Here is a 23,733-nt window from a genome sequence, read left to right as displayed (position 1 = left end):
CGACTTACAAGTTTGCCTTCTCTTCAATGGGATTTGCAAGCTTGTAAGTATTACCCAGATGGTCGCCTTAATCTTTAACATGCCATTTTAATTGTTACTAATTTAATGCAACAGCATAGCTTATCCACTCCCACTTATCACTAGAGTTTGCTGTTCTTTCAGAAGGAAATAATCAGGGGGACTGCAGTGATGCTTATAGCCACACACACAAAGCGCTCAGTAATTTCTAAGTGAAGGATTTGGGACAAAAAAAGGGATGGGGGACTGGTACAGGAAAGCAACCTTAACAAGAAAAGCTGAATGTGTACTTTAAAGCACACTCAGTGCACATTTAAAGCACATGGCTCCCCCACCCCAAATCCTGGGAAATGTAGTTTGTTAAGGGTGCTGGGAATTGCAATTCTGTAAGGGGGTAGACTGAAGGGACGCGGGTGGCACTGTGGGTTAAACCACAGAGCCTAGGACTTGCTGATCAGAAGGTCGGCGGTTCAAATCCCCGTGGCGGGGTGAGCTCCCGTTGCTCGGTCCCTGCTCCTGCCAACCTAGCAGTTCGAAAGCACGTCAAAGTGCAAGTAGATAAATAGGTACCACTCCAGTGGGAAGGTAAACAGCGTTTCCATGCTGCTCTGGTTTGCCAGAAGCGGCTTAGTCATGCTGCCACATGACCTGGAAGGTGTACGCCGGCTCCCTCGTCCAATAAAGCAGGATGAGCGCCACAACCCCAGAGTGGGCCACAACTGGACCTAATGGTCAGGGGTCCCTTTACCTTTACCTAAGGGGGTAGACTACAGTTCCCAGCATTCTTTGGGGGAAGTAATGCATGTTGGATGTACTTTAAGCATATGGTGTAGAGAAGGCAAAAAAAAAAAAAAAAAAAAAGGATGTGGATTTAGCCCTGCTTTACTAGAGAAACCTACCTAGCCAATGAGCACACATTTCACCTGTCAGGGAATGATCCCTTCCCTGGCTACATTTCACACCCACACGATCCCTTGTGATAAGTGGGAAAGAGGAAAATGATACACAGTGAAATTCTGTTTGTGTTTACTCAGAAGCAGAAATGTTTTCTCTAGAGAAAACTCTGTCATTTTTAGCGGAACTCACATTGTGGTATGCCTAGGGTTGCTAAGCCCCATTGAACACAACAGAGCTTCCTTCTGAGTATGCATGCATAGGATTGCACTGAACACAGGACAAATGCCAAAATACAGCTGTCCTTTGTCAACAACAAACAGTCACTGTTTTTTGTGTTGAATATATGCTATATGGTAATTTATGGACCTAATAGGTATCTAAAGCCATTTGCACATGTTGCCATGCAACCAGTCCACGCAGAATGTAGGCACCCTATATATAGAAATGAGCAAACCAGTGATATTTTAGGGAGCAGGCTAGCAGGTGGGGCCCATTACTTACATCACAGGAGCCTACACAACACAAAACACTGTTGCTATATGTAGGTTTTGTTTTTTTTCGTTTTTTTATCTTATATTTTGGAAATGTACATCCAGGTTTTTTCCCTTTAATTTTTTTGTGGGTCCCCAAGAGAGTGGGGCCCTAAGCTACAGCTTGTTTAGCTTATATGTAAATCTGGCACTGAAACCCGTATCTCATAAGAGCAATCTATGTGTTAGGCCCAAATGAGCCTAACCAAGCCTCTGTGTTCTTTTATTTGAAAATGAAAAACATTTTTTGGAAAGGGCCAAGTCTGAGTGGAGGGGTGCTTATCCTATTTTCTGCTGACTGGTATTCTGCTCCACTTAACTCCCTGCTCCCTGCTTTTTCCCATCGTGGCTTTGCAAGCTTTGTGGGCTCCTGTAACAGTGGGTGGAGCTTGGGACCATAGCTGTCAACTTACAGATTCGAAAATAAGGGACCAGCAGCCTCGAAAATAAGGGATCAGCAGGGAGGGAAGGAGAGGAGCTGCTTCCTTTGAAACCAGGGAAATTTAAGGGACATTATCAATAAGGGACAGCAGCAGGACACAGCGCTGGGATAAGGCAGTTTCCCGCCAAATAAGGGACGGTTGACAGCTATGCTAGGGACATTAACAAATGGGTTAAGCACCTCTTCCATCTCTGCTGCTTATGCACTCAAAATGGCCCAATCCTGGATTTCCTTCTTACCTATTTATTATTTTGGAGATCATTTGCGAGTTATTACTGTGTGTACTGGGAGTTTTGCCCCCAGTCCTGATCTGTAATATGGGTTTAAATATACTGACCTACCTTGAAGGCTTCTTTTAACCATTACTGTGATGATTATACACGGAGTGCTCTGACAGCTCAGAGAAAATGTAATAATTATAATACTCCAAAGAACTTCACCCTTTGGAAAACGTGAGTGCATTTACCCTGGATCAAAAGGCATTTCTCTGCAGGAGTTCTAACCCTTTTATTTATTTATTAAAAAATATATGATTTGATCTTAAGTTCCTTCACCAGTAACCAGGCAGATAATTGCAGCAGGGGTGCGTACGTGGGTGCAGTTAATGATAAATATAATGAGGTCTGGTTCAGGAGCTTGTGAACTGGGAAGCGACTATATCATTTGATGCTGATTGTTTTAAACTTTTTAAAATGTTGTATTTTGAATTGCTGTCACTCACTCTGGGATGTCAGAATGAAGAATGGGTAATAATAATAATATTTGTTTAAAAGGTAAAGGGACTCCTGACCATTAGGTCCAGTCGTCGCCGACTCGGGTTGTGGCACTCATCTCACTTTTATTGGCTGGTGCACAGCTTCCGGGTCATGTGGCCAGCATGACTAAGCTGCTTCTGGCGAACCAGAGCAGCACACAGAAACGCCATTTACCTTCCCGCCGGAGTGGTACCTATTTATCTACTTGCACTTTGTGCTTTCGAACTGCTAGGTTGGCAGGAGCAGGGACCGAGCAACGGGCGCTCACCCTGTCGCGGGGATTCGAACCTCCAACCTTCTGATCGGCAAGTCCTAGGCTCTATGGTTTAACCCACAGCGCCACCCATGTCCCTTAATAATACTTGCTAGTGCTTGCAAAATGTTTTGTGTGTGCTATTCATCACCTGATGAAGCCTCTAGCCTGCTTTTGACCCAGTCATATTTTTACCTGCCCTATAGCTAAAGTCATATATGACATGCAGTCACCAACACAGGGGTCCTTTTGGACCCAGAAGAGGGTGGAACTGTAGAAGGAATGGAGGTGGAGCAGAAGGGGTATAATGGGGCACACTTATATGCACTCCGTCGATGTGGGGGGGGGGGGCTGGGAATGGAACCCCCATGCGAAATGCTCCCCACCTGTATTCAGTGCAAGCTTTGACTTAAGCCTTGGTAGCCAGTCTGTCAGAAAACAAGAGAAAAACTGGAAATTCAAAGAATGTGGTTTTCTACGATTCTTCGGAGATAATTTTCATACAACAAGTGTTCCAAAAAGCCCTTTATACAATTGGCTTCATCCTTTTGTTACAAACTTATTCTGCTTACCTGAAAAACAAAATTGTCAGTGTCATTTAAGCCATGAAGTGAGGCTGATCGGTTTTCCAGGCAGCTGTCCAAATGGCAAAACTGGATGACTCAGATGACTGCTAAAAAGATATGGGCCTAGTATTTACCTATACATTGTCTTTCTTGATTTCTTTCCCAGGTTGGTAGTGACTGAAGTTATTACCATCTGTCTACTGCTCAGTGACCTTGGCAAAATTAGATGGTATTCTTAGCACTGTCCCCAGTGGACAGGTGTCCTGCTCACGAAATTGGCCCCTGTTGATACCTTGTTGGCATCTTTAGCTGATAGGCTGAGTGTTGAATAACAGTGAAAAGCAAATTACCTCATAATTTCTTCAAATGACCTTCTTTGAATCAGGAAGATGTCATAGATGTGGTTGCGATCTTCAGTTTATCTCCTCTACAGCAATGTTTTCAAACTTCTTTTCCTTAGGGGATGCTTTCTATGTAGACATCATTATTTTTTGTTTATTGAGGTGTCCCTGCACATATCTGCATGTGGTGGCCAATGAGGTGCTTTATAGATGAACTCCCATCAGGCCAATGGTCAGCTTGCGAGGGAAACTTGGTGGAGATAATAATAATAATAATAATAATAATAATAATAATAATAATAATAATAATAATAATAATAATAATAATTTATTATTTATACCCCGCCCATCTGGCTGGGTTTCCCCAGCCACTCTGGGCGGCTTCCAAACGAATATTAAAATACTGTGATACATCAAACATTAAAAGCTTCCCTAAACAGGGCTGCCTTCAGATGTCTTCTAAAAGTCTGGTAGTTGTTGTTCTCTTTGACATCTGGTGGGAGGGCGTTCCACAGGGAGGGCACCACTACCGAGAAGGCCCTCTGCCTGGTTCCCTGTAACTTGGCTTCTCGCAGTGAGGGAACCGCCAGAAGGCCCTCGGTGCTGGACCTCAGTGTCCGGGTAGAACGATGGCGGTGGAGACGCTCCTTCAGGTATACTGGACCGAGGCCATTTAGGGCTTTAAAGGTCAGCACCAACACTTTGAATTGTGCTCGGAAACGTACTGGGAGCCAATGTAGGTCTTTCAAGACCGGTGTTATATGGTCTCGGCGGCCGCTCCCAGTCACCAGTCTGGCTGCTGCATTCTGGATTAGTTGTAGTTTCCGGGTCACCTTCAAAGGTAGCCCCACATAGAGCGCATTGCAGTAGTCCAAGCGGGAGATGACCAGAGCATGCACCACTCTGGCGAGGCAGTCCGCAGGCAGATAGGGTCTCAGCCTACGTACCAGATGGAGCTGGTACACAGCTGCCCTGGACACGGATTTAACCTGTGCCTCCATGGACAGCTGTGAGTCCAAAATGACTCCCAGGCTGCACACCTGGTCCTTCAGGGGCACAGTTACCCCATTCAGGACCAGGGAATCCTCCACACCTGCCCGCCTCCTCTTCCCCAGAAACAGTACTTCTGTCTTGTCAGGATTCAATCAGGTTGATATCTGCCTTTCCATCATATTGGACACCACACACTTGTCTGAGACTACTCACCACAGAAAAGAAAAACCAATAATGGCATACAAACTTTAAGAGGAGGTTTCTTATGACCTGCCTCCTTAAGGAATATGCAGGGCCACAGCTTCAAAACCATACCAACAAAGTAGATCTTTTTGGTACTGCATAGATTACTCAGCAGCAGGGCTACAGAGCTTCTGTGATTCTGAAGAACTGTCATACAAGCATACAGTTTGACTACAACCTCCTGAGAACTGCAGTTGTCTTTTTAAAAAACACACAACCAAATTTCTAGGCCGTGTGGCTACAGATATATAGGCTTGGATGTTTATGGAGAAACCATTTCAAGTCTATTTTTGCAGCTATGCAGACCAAAACATCATTTTTTCTGTGAGTAGGGTGTACAGTTATACAAAACAAGTGGCAAATATACGCTGACTTCATAGTTTTGTGGCTGTGGCGAACATTTACTCTTCTAGTTGCATGTTTGTGTAGGTTAGTTCATTTTGTATACAGTGGTACCTCAGGTTACATACACTTCAGGTTACAGACGCTTCAGGTTACAGACTCCGCTAACCCAGAAATAGTGCTTCAGGTTAAGAACTTTGCTTCAGGATGAGAACAGAAATCATGCTCCGGCGGTGCGGCAGCAGCAGGAGGCCCCATTAGCTAAAGTGGTGCTTCAGGTTAAGAACAGTTTCAGGTTAAGTACGGACCTCTGGAACGAATTAAGTACTTAACCCGAGGTACCACTGTATAAGCCATGCTCAAATCGATGCACAGGTTCAAAATCGCATAGAAACACTAACAGCGAACTGAAAGATAAAAAACTTAAATAAAAAAGGGGAGATTGGAGAGCACCATACTTACACCCTAAATAGTTGGCACCAAAATACTTCCAGGAATAGAAGGGGTTTCATTAGGGCAAACGAGGTATTAACCCACCAATTTCAGTGTGCCCTCAGTAATCCCCAGGCTGCCTCGTTTCTTACTTGCAACCAGTCAGAGGGTGGCATTGCCTGTCATTGGCTGTGGTGCCACCCACTGCTGACCTCCCTGTCTCCCATCCTGCCAGCCCAAATGGGCACCAGCCATTACTAGCTCTAACTCTATGAGCCTGTCTGCCCACACAGGACTTTTGAGGAGCTCTGCTTGATTCTCCAGTGTGGTGTAGTGGTTAAGAGCGGTGGACTTGTAATCTGGTGAACTGGGTTTGCGTCTCCGCTCCTCCACATGCAGCTGCTGGGTGACCTTGGGCTAGTCACAATTCTCTGAAGTCTCTCAGCCTCACTCACCTCACAGAGTGTTTGTTGTGGGGGAGGAAGGGAAAGGAGAATGTGAGCTGCTTTGAGACTCCTTCGGGTAGTGATAAAGCGGGATATCAAATCCAAACTCTTCTTCTTCTTCCCCCCATTTGTCTGCCATACATGTTGTTGGAGGGGATTCAGGAAAAGGCCGTCTCTGTGGCAGCACCCAATTGACAGCACTCTCTTTTCCAAGAGAGCTGTCTGTGTTGGTATTTTGCACAAAGTGAATTTTGTATGTGTGTGCGTGCTGGCAGGCCTTTCTGGTTACTGAATGCTAAAAAATTATCTTTTTAAAATAAAAAAACTTGCTCTTTCTGTAAGCTTGCATCTCTGTATGTGTGTGCTATAAATAAAAATTATTATTATTATTATTATTATTATTATTATTATTATTATTATTATTAAATTCTGATGGTGTTCACCACCCTGGGCATCCTGGAGACGAACTGGGGAAGCAGGATATAAATATTTTTGTGTGCATTAAATGCATTATGAAAAAAGTATAAGTACTATACCATCTTAGAGAAGTCCCGACTCTGTGCCTAGCGCCAGCAATGGGACATGGTCCAAGGTCACATTCAAAGAATTATAAATGCTAAGTGTTACTTAGTGCTTTCAAGTGTTCAAAGAGATTCAGATAGGTTATATAATCCTTACGCATCACTAGGCGACACCAGTTCTTAAAGAACAGGAAGCAGCATATTAGAGATGCTCCGTAAGGTGCGCAGGACAAAGGCTCTTGTGGGCTTTCAAGGCAGCCCCTTGAATTGGGCTGAGAAACTAACGAGGAGCCAGTGCAGGCAAAGAAGACTTGGAATACTAATGAATTGGAAGTCTGTTGCTGCTCTTGAGCAACCAGCCTAGATATCTGAGTAGGAGAGAGTGAAGTGCAACTGCCCTCCCCCAGCCCACCAATAAAAGCATTTTATATTCATAAATATTTATTATCAATTTAAAGGCGTAATTTGCTGGGAAGTTACAGATCTGCCTGCTCCAAATGTGCTTTTCCACACCGAAGCAGTCCCTCTTCTGTTCTTCTGTTCCCAGTTTGCCTATTATCATCTCAGCCGAAAGTGAGTGGCAGAGAGTGAGGCTCGGCAGCCGACGTGAGATTGGGGTGGGGCAGCCACTGGACACTCTCCCTGTCTGATGTGAAACTGAGTAATAAAGACTCTCCTCCTGCAAGAGAGGGGAGTGGTTGTGGTCGGGAGCCGGACTCCGCCTCAAGCAGGGGGCGTTAGCCCCCTGCCTCCCACTCACCTGGCTGGCCTACGCCCACGGGCAGGCACCCAACCAGGTGCCTGCGAGGGGGTGTGTTTAGCAGCCCAAATTGCTGCGGCACCAGCCTTCCGGCCTCACTTTTCATCGTCCCGTCGCGAGTCAACCACCCTCCACTCCCTTAGAGCTCAGGGTCTCAGTTTTCTTTTGGCCTTGCTATGGACCTTAGGTTGGTTGCCCTGGTTGTCCGGGGGGCCTGGTAGGAATTTTTCCATTTGGCATTAGGCTTTTTGGTTTTTTCGCCTACCTCGTAGCAATTGTCATGACTTTCGTGGTATTGGTGGGTAGGTTAGGCATTGGAATAATGTGTTGTGGTGTGTCGAAGGGCTAGGTGTGGCCATCGCCTATGCCTTCAATTTTTGGGTATTCCGTTAAAGGAATCTGGCGGTCGTGTATTCTGTCCGATGCCTGCTTGGTGGGAGGCCTTGGCACGACCCTCGGTGACATCAGGGGAGAGCTTATAGTTGGATTAGCATCAACAGGCTCCACCTACTGGTGAATAAACCCCCCTGTTTTAGACTCACCCCTCTCTGAGGGGGTGGAGTCAGCTGACGTAATCCAATGCCTAAGCCAATACCTTTTCACTTGCTGTAATCAATAAAGTTGTGGCCTTTTCTTGCCCATTAACCTTATATCACGTGTCCTCGTGTTTTCATTCCACTACGCGGAGATCAGGTCCTCGAACCACAATTGGATTTTGCACTCAGTTGCTTTCCATTCTTTGGAATGTTTGTTCCTCTGAGCGGTGATTCATACTTGACAGTGCCCATTGCAGTGTGTGTAAAGCTCCCCTACTATTTAGCTGACATTAAAAATGCTCGCCACTGAATCTATAAATAGTTCCTGGAAGGCAAGAATGCAAACGGGGATTTTTTTAGAAGGTCCACCAAGAAGCAGTTTTTAATTTTCTCCAACCCAGCATTAGCTTGCTCTTGTGTAATAACTGTATACCTTAGCATCAGAATGTTCACCTGTACTGTGAGCAGATGTTTTCTTTTTCTTTTCAATGTGGTAATAAAACAATTTCCCTCAGTAGCACCTTGTTGTGCCACTTTGCCTGGGTATGTTAAGTTCTAAACCAAAATAAATTTAGGTATTAAGGATAAGCAGGTCCTGGCTGGCATTTCATGTTTGTGTCTTACACTTCAGCACGCAAGCTGGCACCCAGGGTGTTCTGTACTGTCTGAAATGGTGTTAAATTAGTCTTTGAATTCCTAAACATTTCCCTCACTACTTTTGGTCTCACGCTTCAGAGTATGTGTACTCCCTTAGGATTAGCTTGAGGTTCAGTTAGTAGATCTTACTATGGATGTTTCCCATTGCTGGTTGTTTACGTGTTGCATGCACTGGGTGGTTCAAAGTATATTATTATTTAATTTTCATAGTGCTTTTATGACACATGAAATTCCAGAGAACAACACATTAAAAAAGAGAGAGCAGGTCTCTGCCAAAAAGAACTAACAATCAGTAGTGCAGGAAGCAGAGGGAGGGAAGCAATAGAAGGAATGTGGGCTTTAAAAAAATGTATCTATAAAGGCTTTAATCAGTGTTTTTTCAGTTGATGTGCACTGGAGCGCAGTTCTGGCACCTCTCTGGCAGGCGCCATTGTGGGCCAGTGCTCCCCACCCACGTCTTGCCTTTACATACTTCTGAGAAGCTCAAAACGGACATTTCAAGTCAAAATGCAAGTCTACACTTTGTTAAGATCTATGACTCCACCTTGAGGGATGCAGGTGGCGCTGTGGGTTAAACCACAGAGCCTAGGGCTTACCGATCAGAAGGTTGCGGTTCAAATCCCCGTGACGGGGTGAGCTCCCGTTGCTTGGTCCCAGCTCCTGCCAACCTAGCAGTTCAAAAGCATGTCAAAGTGCAAGTAGATAGGTACCGCTCCGGCGGGAAGGTAAACGGTGTTTCCGTGTGCTGCTCTGGTTCGCCAGAAGCGGCTTAGTCATGCTGGCCACATGACCTGGAAGCTGTATGCTGGCTTCCTCGGCCAAGAAAGCAAGATGAGCACCACAACCCCAGAGTCGGCCACAACTGGACCTGATGGTCAGGGGTCCCTTTACCTTTACCTTATGGCTCCACCTAGCTCCTAGCCACATTTGATCAAGCTATGGGGTAGAGCAAATTCGTATTTCCTTTTCTTCATTCTATCTCCTGTGTAGCAGTGGCGAGTTTTAATCTTTCCAGCCAGGCCTCTACCATTGCACATGTCTTCTTCTTTTTTGGCGATCACTCATAGCCGAGTAAGATTGTCTTCCATAAACATGGTTTTAACAATGAGTCCATAAGTGACTGTGGAGGCCAATTCTGGATCCACACATCCTTCCACAGTGGGGCATAGGTTTCCAGGCAGGAGTTGATCAAGGTGAGGGTTTGCCAAACGTGCCTTCCTCTTAGCATGTTTCTTCCTTTTGTCCTGAGTTTGAGCATCTTCAAAGTCTACGACACATTTGGTAAAGGCTGTTCTCCAATTGGAGCACTCACAGGCCAGTGTTTCCCAGTTGTCGGTGTTTATATACATTTTTAAAGATTTGTCTTGAGAAAGTCTTTAAACCTCTTTTGTTGACCACCAGCATTACGCTTTCCATTTTTAAGTTCGGAATAGAGTAGTTGCTTTGGAAGATGATAATCAGGCATGCAAACAACACGAGCAGTCCAACGAAGTTGATGTTGAAGAATCATTGCTTCGACACTGGTGATCTTTGCTTCTTCCAGTACACTAGCATTAGTTTGCCTGTCTTCCCAAGTGATATGATTTTTTTTCCACAGACACCATTGTTGGAATCTTTCGAGGAGTTGGTGATGGCGTTTATAGGTGGTCTGTGTTTCACAAGCATACAGTAAGGCTGGTAGTACAATAGTTTTGTAAACAAGCATTTTGGTTTCCCTGAGAATGTCCTGGTGCTCAAACACTCTGTTCTTCAATTGGGAGAAAGCTGCATTTGCCGAGCTCAGGCAATGCTGAATTTCGGAATCAATGTTGGCCCTTGTGGCAAGATAACTGCCTAGGTAGGAAAAGTGATTGACACTCTCCAACATTGCACCATTGAGTTGGATTTGTGGCACTACAGAGGGGTTGTTTTGTCCTTGTTGGTGCCGCACTTTGGGTTTTTTTGGATGTTGAGTGATAGGCCAAGCTTTTTGTAGGGTTCTGTGAAGATATTTAGAATGGCTTGGAAGTCATCCTCTGAGTGTGCACACGCTACATTGTCATCAGTATATTGAAGCTCTATGATGGAAGTTATGGTAACTTACTCTTTGAGTAGGTAACCACCCTACTCAAGTTAAAGAGCTTTCCATCTGTTGATATATGATTTCTGCCCTGGTGGGGAGTTTCCCTTTGACAATGTGTAGGATCATGGCAATGAAAACAATTAATAGAGTTGGGGCAATAACGCAACCCTGCTTAACACTTGCTCCCACTGTGAATGGTTCACTTTGAGAGCCATTGTTATCTGGAATTGTTTCTGTCATATTATCATGGAGGAGCTGAAGGATATCCACAAATTTATCTGGGCAGCCGATTTTCAGAAGGACGGTCCACAGGGCACTACGATTTACAATGTCAAAGGCCTTAGTCAGGTTGATAAATGCCATATACAGGGGATGGTTTTGCTCTCTGCATTTTTCTTGAATCTGTCAAGCAGTGAAAAATCATGTCCACTGTCCCCCTAGAAAGTCAGAAACCATTTTGGGATTCAGGAAGGGCAGCCTCAGATATAGTTAGGAGACAGTTTGCTAAGATCCTTACAAGATCTTTATTAACTGCAGGCCACAGTTAATAAAGAGATGCCTCTATAGTTTCCGCAATCCATTCTATCACCTTTTTTAAAAAAAGGTTGATAATTTTGACATCCCTAAAGTCTGCTGGGATCTCCTCTCTCCCCCAGATTTTTTCAATGAGCTTGTGAAGTTGTTGTGTCAGTTCATTTCTGCCCACTTTGAAGACTTTGGCAGGTATCCCATCAGGTCCGCTGGCTTTGAATCAAACAAAAGCAATCCGATGGATTTCCAATGACAGTTGAAGCATTAGTTCTGTATGCTTTGGCATGTTAGCTTGACCACTGATACAAGATCTTCAGGTGTGTAAAAGAGAACCCAGCAATGCAAAAGCTTTACACACATGGAACCAAATGCCCTGCAATAAGCAATAAGTTTACAACAAGGACATCCAAGCCAGATGTACAGTGAGTCCAAAATGCCCTTGCAGGTGAAGTAGGGAGGCCTGGCAAGCCTAATTTTGCCCATAGGTCAGAGGTTTGTCAACCCTGAGCGAATAAAGTCATGTTCAGAAAAGCTGTCATTCCAACAGGAAGATGTGGGGACTTTTAGGAGTTGATTTCAAGCAGCTGCACAATCTTGATGACCTATGAATTAAAAATGGAAAGTCAGAAAAAAGAGATAGAAGGTGAAGACTTTTGAACTAGAAAATTGCAGGAGCTGTTTGAGGTGACTGTGATCCTAACATAGCTTGTATATTGCTGCTTTGTTGGGAAAAGCTTCTAGTGATTCCTGCATTCATCTTCTTCCGAACTGAACTCTTAGGTGTAATTTACAAACTGTGAAGTGAGGTAATTTTACACGCTTTTGTTCTGCGTTCAGTTAGCAGCTTGAAACCTCCATATCGGGCCAATGGGAAATAATAATTTCACTTTTCTCATTGCTTATGCTTCCTTTCTGCATTTTGACACTAAGTGACATTTGCGCACACAACAATGTTAGGCACAAGGCAAATGCGCTTTACCTTTCAACAAAATCTTCACAGTGTTGTCACATTGTGCCTGCTAGGCTGCAAGAGTTGTTTAAAAGAGCCCAATAAACTCAACAGCCTGGAAGTTTGAAGGCTTCGAAATATATGGAACGTCTTCTCCTTTGGTATAGCCAAAGAGAATAACAATCAGGGATGAATCAACAATGAAACTAATGAAGGTTAAACTTCAGGGCTCCTAATCCTGGTGGCGCCCCAGAAGTGACTTTCGTCCACACTGCGACCCAATTAGAGTCACATGACTCCATCTGAGTTGTATATATTTGTTGCATATATTTCAACCATCCCAAAGTTTTAGAGTCAGTAGCACAGATGTTGTAAAGGTGTGCTGATCTGTCATGGAACAAGCCCATTGCAGAAGATAATAGTGGCTACCCAGACCCAAAGCTGTCAACTTACAGATTTGAAAATAAGGGACCAGCAGCCTTGAAAATAAGGGATCAGCAGCCAAAATAAGGGATTTTCCAAACACAGGTATGTTCGACTTCTGAGCCCCTCCAAGCCAAAGGCAGAAAGCCCAGCCAACAGCCAAACGAAGCCTCAAGCGGTGGTTCCCACAGCGCAGCAACCCGGCAAAGGGGATGCAGCAAGGAAAACCACTATCACCTCTCTGCTGGGAAGCGCTGAGCAAAGGCGAGTCCCCAGGCAACACGGCCGATTTGATCGGCACAAGGCATGCAAGCTCCACCCCCCAGTCATTCTTAGACTCCTTATTGGGTGAGCAACGCAGCCAAGCAACACAGTTGGAGCCTCCCTCCTCCCTGGCCAGCAGGGAGGGAGGGAGAGGAGCTGCTTCTTTTGAAACCTGGGAAATTTAAGGGACATCATCAATAAGGGACAGCAGCGGGACACAGCGCTGGGATAAGGGGCTTTCCCGCCAAATAAGGGACGGTTGACAGCTATGCCCAGACCTCATTGCTGGTTGTGAAAGGGCTTCCATGATGGTACAAGCTTCAGGGCCCCCAAAATGTAGGTCCATCACTGATGTTGTGAATTGCCTTGAATCTATGGATGAAGGGGTGTGTGTGTATACTAACTAACTAGCTAGCTAGCTAACTAACTAACTAACTAACTAACTAACTAACTAACTAACTAACTAACTAACTAACCAACCAACCAACCAAATAAAATAAAAAATATTCTATATGCCTGAGGTCTTTTTTAAGATACACAGTTTTGCAGCAGAACCCATCTATATTATTATCCCTGTCCACCTGCTAAAGTCATAAGAACATAAGAAAAGCTCTGCTAGATTGGATCAAAGGTTGCCCCCATGATACTTTAAAGATTTTGAACCTGGAGAGAGCATGGTGGAGGTTTCCGCCTGCCTAGCTAAATAATTCCTTCCCATCACAGACTTACCTAAGTGTAAGTCTGTGTGCCTTTCAGGGGGGTTGAAGTAATAAATGTGTTTTGGATAATAGTTTAAGGAGATGGAAGGATGTGCTCAAACAAGCACCAATAGATCATGCCTTTCAAATATACCTACTTGAGACAAAATAGCTTTTGGAGGCAGCAAAGAATGCCAGCCAGTATGCTGATTTTTTTAAAAATCTAATAAGGATAAATTGTTTTGTGGAAATATTATGGACACTGTTGCTATTTTGTTTGCTATAGGCGTTTGAAAAACTAAAATGGGGCGTAGGGTATTAAGAGGCTATAATGGACAATAGATGCTGGTGACTTGTTTTCCAGCTCAGTATGTGAACATGCTGGCTATGTAACTTGGCTTAATAAACCATAACTTGGCTTATTAAGACAAAATATGTATGAGCATTTTGACGGCACGCACGGCCACTTTGCTCCTTCCTTTGCTGTGAACTGATTAGCCTGGACATTAATTGTGGTCAAGGATGTTAAACTCAAATGACTTGGAGGGCAAATCTCTCCCCCCCCCCGAAAATGCTTGGGAGCCACAGTATTCTCATAAATTAATGCAGGTCCCACCTTCTGAACACAATGCATTCCCAGGAAATAATTTGTTAAGTGAGCATTCACATAATGAGCTGATGAGCCATTATTTCTTATGGGAACGTTTCTAATCCATGAGCTATCTTCCTGCAGCCAACTAGCAAAATAGAGGCAGAGGAAAAATCTGATTTTGTCTAATGTCTCCTGCTCCCTGATTTGTCTGAATTATCCTGCTTGGTGATTTGTCCGAATCTTTCTCCCCACTCCCTCTCTCCATGGTTTTTACCTTAAAATGGCAGCCCCTGGCCAGCAAAGCACAAAAAAAGTAAGGAAGTGGGCAAACTCTGGCTGTTTGGATATCTGAATCAGCCATGTGTGCAGCAAGGTTTTGGCATAATTCTTTGTGTTTGGATAAGTGAATTTTCACATAATGAGCAGGTGGATAGTGGGACCTGTGTGTATTCTGAGCAAGGTGTGGTAGGATTGCATTGGGAATTCTAACTTCTTTATGTTTTCTATTTCTCGTGTAGTTGGATCACACTCTGGATAGGTTCACACGCAGGAATGAACTCTGTGCCCACACCTTTATCCCATCCTCCTCCCTCTACACTCCCTTATCAATTGATTACTTCCTGATTGTTGGTAAACCAGTTTGCCATTGCATCCAAACTGGCAAACTATGGCATGTACCTACGTTGCAGAATGGGACTGTAAAATAGTATTTGATCTTAGGGTGTTACACTGATTTGCAAAGCAAGCACAAACCATAGTTTACCAGCTTGGATGTAACTGAAAAATATGGTCTGCGGCAAATGGCAGGGTCTGCAACAGATGGAGCACAAAAGTGGAAGAGGGATAGGGAGTGTGAACAAGGCAGCAACTGAGTATAGGGTTTGCTCCTCTAGTGTCAAACCATGGTTTGGTGTTATATGTGAACTGAGTCTTTGCGAATGCAGCTGTATATTCCCCATTAACCCAATTTGAAGCAACGTTTGAAGGACCAGACGACTTTTCTCTCTATAAAAAAGAGCTTTTCCCAGATCTTCATGTGCATGTATTTTCTTGCCCATGTCAATCCGAGACAACGCATTACAAAAGCATTTCTGAATTATACCAGTGTACTTACGTAAGTCAAGAGATGGCATGAAAATCAACATTATGCAAGAATTTCCAAGTTCAGCAGGCTTGGTTGGAAGAACATGCTGCCTGCGCATTTTCCTCCGATTAGTCAAATGAATCGTCAAAGTGACAATTGCATAAGATGTGGCTCCCCCCCCCAGTACAATCTTTCCTGCTTTTAAACCTGAAACATTCCAATTTTCCTTGCTCACTTCCTTTTTATATATATTAGGTCCTGTAACTGAAGTCAAAACAGATATCTATGTCACCAGTTTTGGACCTGTTTCTGATGTAGAGATGGTAGGTATCACTCGCTTTCTTTGATTTTGTAGGGTTGAGGTGGCGGTGAGGAAATGAACCCCAGTAATGAGTGAACGACTAATTCAGATGCCTTTGTGCACTGCTGTCAATCATGCAAAGTAGGGAAGATTAGCAGCAGCCTAATTTTCAGGCTATTTTTAGATGTGCAAGCCCTGATTCTGGTCCTCCCATGCAGGCTGGATGTAGACCAATGTGTGTGAGTTTTTTTGGTTTTAAATCACTTTCAGCAGATTTACACCAGCTATGGAAATGATATAGCCAGTTCTTTGGAGAATAGTCACCCCAATATAGAATAATTCATAACCTTGCTGGATGCAAAGGACAACAATGGCAGGAACAGAGGTATTGGATACTGGCATCAAAGACTTAGTCTGAGCCATGGTAGTCTGAAGTCTATGAACTGTACATATTAAGCAAAAGACGTCCATTCCCCTGAGTTGCCTCATTTTGCACAATTTATACTACTCCTTTAAGTCACAGGGAGGGGCAAGAAGCTAATGCAGAGCTATAAGGCTGTGCCCTCAGTTACTAGAAATCTTATTAATCTTCTGAGGTTTCATCAGGTATTGCTTGTTCTCATTCCAACAGTGAGGACTATAAATCCTCCCAATAGATAAACAAATACAGCAGTACCGTGGTTCTCAAACTTAATCCATCCCGGAAGTCCGTTCCAAAACCAAAGCGTTCCAAAACCAGGGTGCGCTTTCCCATAGAAAGTAATGCAGAATGGATTAATCCGTTCCAGACTTTTAAAAACAACCCTAAAACAGCAATTTAACATGAAATTTGCTATCTAACGAGACCATTGATCCATAAAATGAAAGCAATAATCAATGTACTGTACTATAAAAAAATAAGACAGTATTGTAAATGATAAAAATTAAAATTAAATTTTGTTCTTACCTGCACTGATGATAGTCATTGTTTGGATAGGTGGCTTTTATCCATTTCCGCAATCACACAATCAATCAATCAATCAATCAATCAGTAGATGAACTGGGTTCCACACAGTCACAAAAACAAATTAACTGAAAAAGCCTCAAAAACAAAAAATGCAAAATAAATAGCAAAAACAAAAGCGCCAAACTTAATCCATTCCGGAAGTCCATTTGACTTCCAAAATGTTCAAAAACCAAGGCGCAGCTTCTGATTGGTGCAGGCACCCCAGAAACAACAGCCGACAGCTGCATTGGATGCTCAGCTTCCGAAAAATGTTCAAAAACTGGAATACTTACTTCCAGGTTTTCGGTGTTTGGGAACCAAGGCATTTGAGAACCAAGGTACCACTGTAAGTGCAAGCTGAGGTTCTCAGGTAGTTGAGTTTCACACCCACTTCCATCTTCCACACATTTTCTCTCCTCCTGCTTGGAAGTCGCAGCAAATGCATAGTCGTGACTCTAGTCTATGCCTTGCTCTTGCTCAATCCGTGCATTTTCCAGTGCATGTTTTTCAAGTGCCCAGTGATTTCACAATGGGTTCGCTAAGGTTTCAGACCTAGTCACATTTATTTGGGACTTGATTTCAGCTGAAAATATCAACTTCGTGTGCATATCCTTTTCCATATGGACTTGCCCTCTCTGCTGAGGTTTGTACGCCTTTGCTCTGGAGCCTCTTTGCTCTAGATGTCCATATGACCTTTGCAGTTCACATAGGGTTCTGCATCAAGCCATATGCCTGCACCTATAGATCTTTATCCACACACGCACACATTTTTTTAGTCCTGTGAACACATTTATGAAGGCCATAGGAAACATGCGTGCTCATAAGTGGTGTCCAAATAAAGGGCTGCATGATCATTTTGTGACACGCTACTTCCCATTTGGATCATCCCATCTGTGTTTTATTTGTTGAAACTAGATAATATTCCTTTGATTTTGGCTGATATAATTAATCATGTGGCCCACTGCATATTTTAATTTGTCCATCTGTTTAAAAAAAATAGCGTGGACATGAAAACCATTAACATATGTTAATGAATTAATCATTCTGTTTCCAGTTCTGTGCTAGAGTACAAGTTTAATTGCGTGCTTCTTGCCATTCTATTAGATTATAGTAATTATTTTTGATTGATTTAATATGTATAGCAATTTATTTATATGACTAATGTGGAAAATTAAAGTATTAAAGGAGTACATAGTTCTGTTTAATTGATAGAAATGTGTTTAGGGAGTTTACAGTTACCAGTGACTAATTTGTCCTTGAGGGATATTCATAGAAAGGATATGCTTATAAAACATATTAAGTTTGTGTCTCTTCCAAATTACTGTAGGAATACACGATGGATGTTTTCTTTCGTCAGACGTGGGTCGACAAAAGATTAAGATATGATGGTCCCATTGAAATTCTAAGACTTAACAACTTGATGGTTACCAAAGTGTGGACACCAGACACTTTCTTCCGGAATGGGAAAAAATCTGTCTCACATAATATGACAGCCCCAAATAAACTATTCAGAATCATGAGAAATGGTACCATCCTTTATACAATGAGGTAGTTGATTTATCTATCTTTCCGTTCTTTTATTTTACTTTGCGTGAGAGAGGGAACACATCATTCTGGGGCTAATTCCATTTTGTTCCTTATAGGCTCACCATAAGTGCTGAGTGCCCCATGAGATTGGTCGATTTCCCAATGGATGGTCACGCCTGTCCTCTGAAATTTGGGAGTTGTAAGTCACACAGACCTTCTCTACTTAACGTTTTATGTATGAAACTGGTCAGATAATATCCAGAGCTGCATGGCTTAAGTCAATTGAAATTAAGAGCAGGGGATATCACTGGACTGCTTGAGAAATGGCAGCTTAAAACAAGGGAGAAGGGAGTTGGCTTCTTGGTGTTGGCCTACTGTGTGGTACCCACCTCTGCCATTTCTCCTTGTTAAAACTTTGTGTGTGTGTTAAAAACAACCACCCCTCAGTGTTTCTCTATCCCTGCTTTACTCAAAGCTGTGCTGCTATTTAAAACCACCATGTTCCTGTCAGTGTTTCTTCATCCCTGCCTTACTCAAACTTCTGCTATTGTTTAAAATAGCCATTCCCCTCCCTTTAAGTCTCTCTCCCTTCTCACTGTACTCAAAGCTCTCCCTCATCCATTTCTCGGCAGCTCATGTGACAGAGATAAAGGTTGTGGAGCCCTCTAATATTCCATAGTACAATGTATTTCACTCCTGGTACCATGTGTTTTCTTCAACGTGAAGTTCCAGGTGCAATGTATTAATTTAGAATATATATATATTTCATTAACAAGAAGACACCCATATGTGTACAACACCCATCAACTGAACTTAACCTTCTCTAAGTGAACAAGTTCAACGACAGGCTTGCTCTTAAAATTCTATTAATCTTAAAGATACAGTAACATATATCATCATGGGGTGCATGCACAAAGATGGCTGTGGGGGCGATCTGGGTGTAAAGAAGAGCTGAGAAAAGTGAGGAAGGGGGAGGAAATGTGGGCTGCAGGTAAAAATGGGGTGTTGCAAAAAAAGAAGGGAAAGGAAGAAGTGCCATGAAAAGAAATGCAGAATAGAATGGGGTGGTGGTTTCACAACTGATTGGAAGGTGAAAATGAAGCTAATTGCTATGTGTGGCTTGAGGAAGATTCAGGAGTTTACCAATAGGGTAGTTTGCGTTCAAGAGGAAGTTGCACAGAAGGAGGGAGAGGAGAAGGAGACATGGATATGGGGGTGAAGGTGGAAATGGCTGTAAAGTGCAAAGTAAATTGAAGAGAGAAACTGCTTCAGAAATGGGGTTGGGAAGGTGAAAAATTAGCTTAGTAATTGTATGGGGTGGGAAGAGGAAGCTCTAGGGGTTAATATGGGGTGAATGGCAGTGGTGGGTCTGGCAAGCAGAGCTGAGCAGTGGTTCACTCCCTAGTAAAAAGAATAAAAATATAATTATTAAGGTGACTGGCTAATCAAAGTAAAAAAAAAAAACTGAAGCGCTCCAAAGGCCTGTTGGCATGAATAGGTTAAGACCCAACATTTTAATTGTATGTATTTTTCCAGATGCATATCCAAAGAGTGAAATGATTTACACCTGGACAAAAGGACCTAAGAATTCAGTGGAAGTTCCTGAAGAGTCTTCCAGTTTAGTTCAGTATGACCTGCTTGGGCATACAGCATCCACTGATACTGTTAAATCCATTACAGGTAAGAATCCAATTGGTGATCATCAACTTAAGGGGTGGAGTTAGCGGTGGAATTTTGTTTTAGCCAAAGATGTTTTGGAAATCTCAGTGTAGCCTAAGAGGCATAATAAGCATATGACAAATCCTTGACCATTTATCTCCAGGCTTACACTAAAGCAGATAGCCTGTTGCTGCGTGCTGTGCTGTCTCTCTTCGGAAAGCAAAGTGAAAATGGTTGAAAATGCAAGATTGTAGCTACCGACATATTTTCATAGCCGTGCTGCTGGCAAGTGTTGATCTTTGTGATTTATCATGCTACAAATTGCATGCAGATTGTCCAACTAAATCCCTATTAGAATTGCTGTTGGAGCAAACAAGTTAAACATAACAGCTATTACTGCTGGGTTGTTTTTTATTTTTTTATGTATTTTTGTGTAGTGATAAAAAATAGCATCAGGCAGCAGTGTGAGAAGTGGCAGTTTTTAAGATCTGTGGGTGTTTTTGTTTTTCATTTTTTTAAAAATGATGGCTGTTGGTTGGTTATATGATTGTATTGCTAAACGCTCTATTACTGGTGCAGTTTGAAACATGCTCTCACAGAGATCACGACAGAATTAAGCAACAGAGGGAGCAGATGTAGGCGACAGATTTCCGAGTGTCGTTATTGATAGCAAGATGAAGCAATATTTTCCTAATGTATTGGATGTTATCTGTAAGTGAGATATCACTGATCTATAATGGAATATCAGGCCAAGATTCTTAGATTGCTCTTTAAGAAGGTGTCTCCATGATCTTGGTAAAAAATCTCAGTATGTACCATATTTTTCGCTCTATAAGACGCACCAGACTACAAGACGCACCTAGTTTTTGGAGGAGGAAAACAAGAAAAAAAATATTCTGAATCTCAGAAGCCAGAACAGCAAGAGGGATCGCTGCACAGTGAAAGCAGCAATTCGCCTGCATTCACTCCATAAGACGCACACACATTTCCCCTTACTTTTTAGGAGGGAAAAAGTGAATCTTATAGAGCAAAAAATATGGTAATTATAAAACAACTAGATCCTGGAGTGTAATGGACTTCCCAGCAACATACATTTCCTTCCACTTCTTTTAAAATTGAGTTTGAATAGCAGCCCAAATCTGAAATGATGGTTTCATACCAGAATTTCCACCAGAAGGCTCAGGTTGTTTATAGCTTTCCTTTAAGTGGGTGGGTGGTACGTGGGAGGAGAAGATGGGCGGAAGTGAGGCAATTAATTGAGCATTTTGATCATGCTTTGAGTTTTGGCAGGCAATTTCTTTTCACTGTGTGGAATGAAGAACATTGGTTCGTTTCTATCCTGCACACAGTTGCACTTTGGAACAGACCTGACCCACCATGGGCTTAATAAACCTCCTGTTCTTAATGCATGCCCTAGACTGGAGAAACAGGGATGGAAAAACAGTGACAGGCAGGTGGCCAACTACAACACATCTGGTCAACTATGTTTGGCTCTGTAGACTAGGACATGAGCATGGGAGAAGGCATGCAAGCCTTCAATATGTTTGATAATCCTTAGCTCTTTACTGTCTTGGCTTTGAAACTCATTTGTTCTTGTGCAGCATTTTTTGGTAGGCCCTAAGCCTGACTCCTAGGGATGCAGGTGGCGCTGTGGGTTAAACCACAGAGCCTAGGACTTGCCGATCAGAAGGTCGGCGGTTCGAATTGCCGCGACAGGGTGAGCTCCCGTTGCTCAGTCCCTGCTCCTGCCAACCTAGCAGTTCGAAAGCACATCAAAGTGCAAGTAGATAAATAGGTACCGCTCCAGCGGGAAAGGTAAACGGCATTTCCGTGCGCTGCTCTGGTTTGCCAGAAGTGGCTTAGTCATGCTGGCCACATGACCTGGAAGCTGTACGCCGGCTTCCTTGGCCAATAAAGTGAGATGAGCGCCGCAACCCCAGAGTCGGTCATGACTGGACCTAATGGTCAGGGGTCCCTTTACCTTTAAGCCTGACTCCAAGTAGGATAGAGAGCCATTCCATTTCTATTCAGATGGACCTATAACCACCTCACTTCATTTCCCCCCTCCTGCTTTGAGCATTGGACTGGTCCCAAGGTCCCAAGCATACTTTCCATACAGTCACTATTATGGAAAATTTTCCATTGCAGGCCCTACTGAAATGAGTGGGTAGTCAATTACACAATCCCAGGGAAGTGCTTTTGTGCCATCCCCATTCATTTCAATGGGGTTTAAATGGGAGAACTTCACCTGGTGAATAACAACTATGCTTGGTATTCATTGGCTAAAACTAATAATCAATGAAAGGAAGACATTTTCTTGGTGCATCTGTTGAAAATATAATCCTGAAGTGCTAATTATATGTTTTCCAGATACTGCAGTATCAGAACAGACAGCTAATATTTTACTTATACTTATTTTCCCCTCCCTCCAGCGTATACCTACATATCTTTATGGTACGTGAGGGATGTCAAACAGTCCCTATTATTTCATGTTTTACATCCCACCTCCTGGATAGTATTTTAAGATCTACTTACTTTCCCTGGACTCAGTATGGCTTTTGTTTATTATTATATATCCTGTTCTGCCTATGTGGAGCTTGGAGTGACTCATGTGAGCTCCCACTGCTGTCTTAGCTAGGCTGAAACTTCTTTCACTTTAGTGAAACTTCATGTTTTCAGAGTCAAATGAACTGAATGCTATTTGAGTAGCTGGAGAATATGTTAAAATAAAAAAATAAATCTGGGTGTACTGAAAGTTGTTGTTGTCTTATTAAAATATCACTTTTGGCTTTCCCCCCCTTTAAGGTGAATATGTCGTTATGACAGTACACTTCCACCTCAGACGAAAAATGGGTTATTTTATGATACAAACATACATCCCATGCATCATGACTGTGATCCTCTCCCAAGTCTCATTTTGGATCAATAAGGAGTCTGTTCCTGCCAGAACTGTTTTTGGTAAGTCTCACCACTGACTTTGTATGTCTTTTTACTCTTCTTGAGGAGCCCAACTGATTTGAATGAGAGATTTGGCCAAGTAAGGAGTATGCCCTCCGGCTCTGAATCTGTAATGTCAGCTTCGCTGATACAGGCCCCTTTCTCCTCCTGCCTTGGCGAGAGTGAATTGAAAAAGCAATTAGGAAAATCGATTACGCGATATTAGAATGAAGCACATTAAAATGCAATTTGAAAGAGGATGCTCCAATTGACACTGAAAGCAAGAGGAGACAAACGGCATGGAGGCAGCGCACAGGGAGCTGAGGGGGAAATCTGGGTTTCTGACAAAGGAGAGGAGAATACAGATACGGCTGAAGCAATTTTCTAAAGAAGTTATCTTTCTAAACCTCAGCATTGCCATGCATTGGAGAAGGATTAATCAAGTGGAGACCATTGAACCAAAAGACCTATTAAGCAGTACATTTCAGAGAGAGATGAATAAAAGAGGTTAAAATTAGGCTTGGCAGGGGTGGACTTTCCATCTGAAAGAGAAATCTGAATATGTATGTATTACTTAGCCCTCCTCCATTTCATCCCAGCAAGAAATCACAAAAGAAAACTTCAGTGGCGCCTTTTCTTGTTGAGGCTGTAGAAAGGTAATAGGTTTTACAGAACTGAAAGTGCTTTGATATAGATCCATTTTTGCTTGGGGTGTGTAGATTTATCCCCACCTAATCCTATGTTGTCTCTGCACAGACAGGTTCCCATAATAAATTAAAGCCTGATAAATAGTTTTTGTCAGAGATGACGTTGATGTTTCATTGATGTTTTTATGGCTCTGCTGTTGATTTTGTCCTTATATGTTGTACTCCACCTTGCTTGATTTCTACGAAAGTGCAGATTATTAAATTCATGAATAAATAAATAATGGTGGAATGGATTCAGAAATCCATATTAGGGCAATGCCTTTATTGGGCTAACCAAAAGGT

General features: G+C 42.9%; 1 protein-coding gene across 1 annotated transcript in view; it reads left to right on the top strand.

Moving 5' to 3' along the window:
* GABRA4 (gamma-aminobutyric acid type A receptor subunit alpha4) overlaps window positions 1-23,733 on the top strand; it is a 64,123-nt gene that overhangs the window by 15,108 nt on the left and 25,282 nt on the right. The window contains exons 3-7 of the mRNA XM_083459997.1: window positions 15,591-15,658; window positions 17,949-18,169; window positions 18,265-18,347; window positions 19,685-19,828; window positions 22,613-22,765. Coding sequence (XP_083316123.1) covers window positions 15,591-15,658; window positions 17,949-18,169; window positions 18,265-18,347; window positions 19,685-19,828; window positions 22,613-22,765 — 669 coding nt within the window. The remainder of the gene's footprint in view (window positions 1-15,590; window positions 15,659-17,948; window positions 18,170-18,264; window positions 18,348-19,684; window positions 19,829-22,612; window positions 22,766-23,733) is intronic.

This window comes from Podarcis liolepis, assembly GCF_965112155.1.
Source record: "Podarcis liolepis genome assembly, chromosome: 9".
NCBI lineage: Eukaryota > Metazoa > Chordata > Lepidosauria > Squamata > Lacertidae > Podarcis > Podarcis liolepis.
This window is presented reverse-complemented; position numbering and strand designations above follow the sequence as displayed.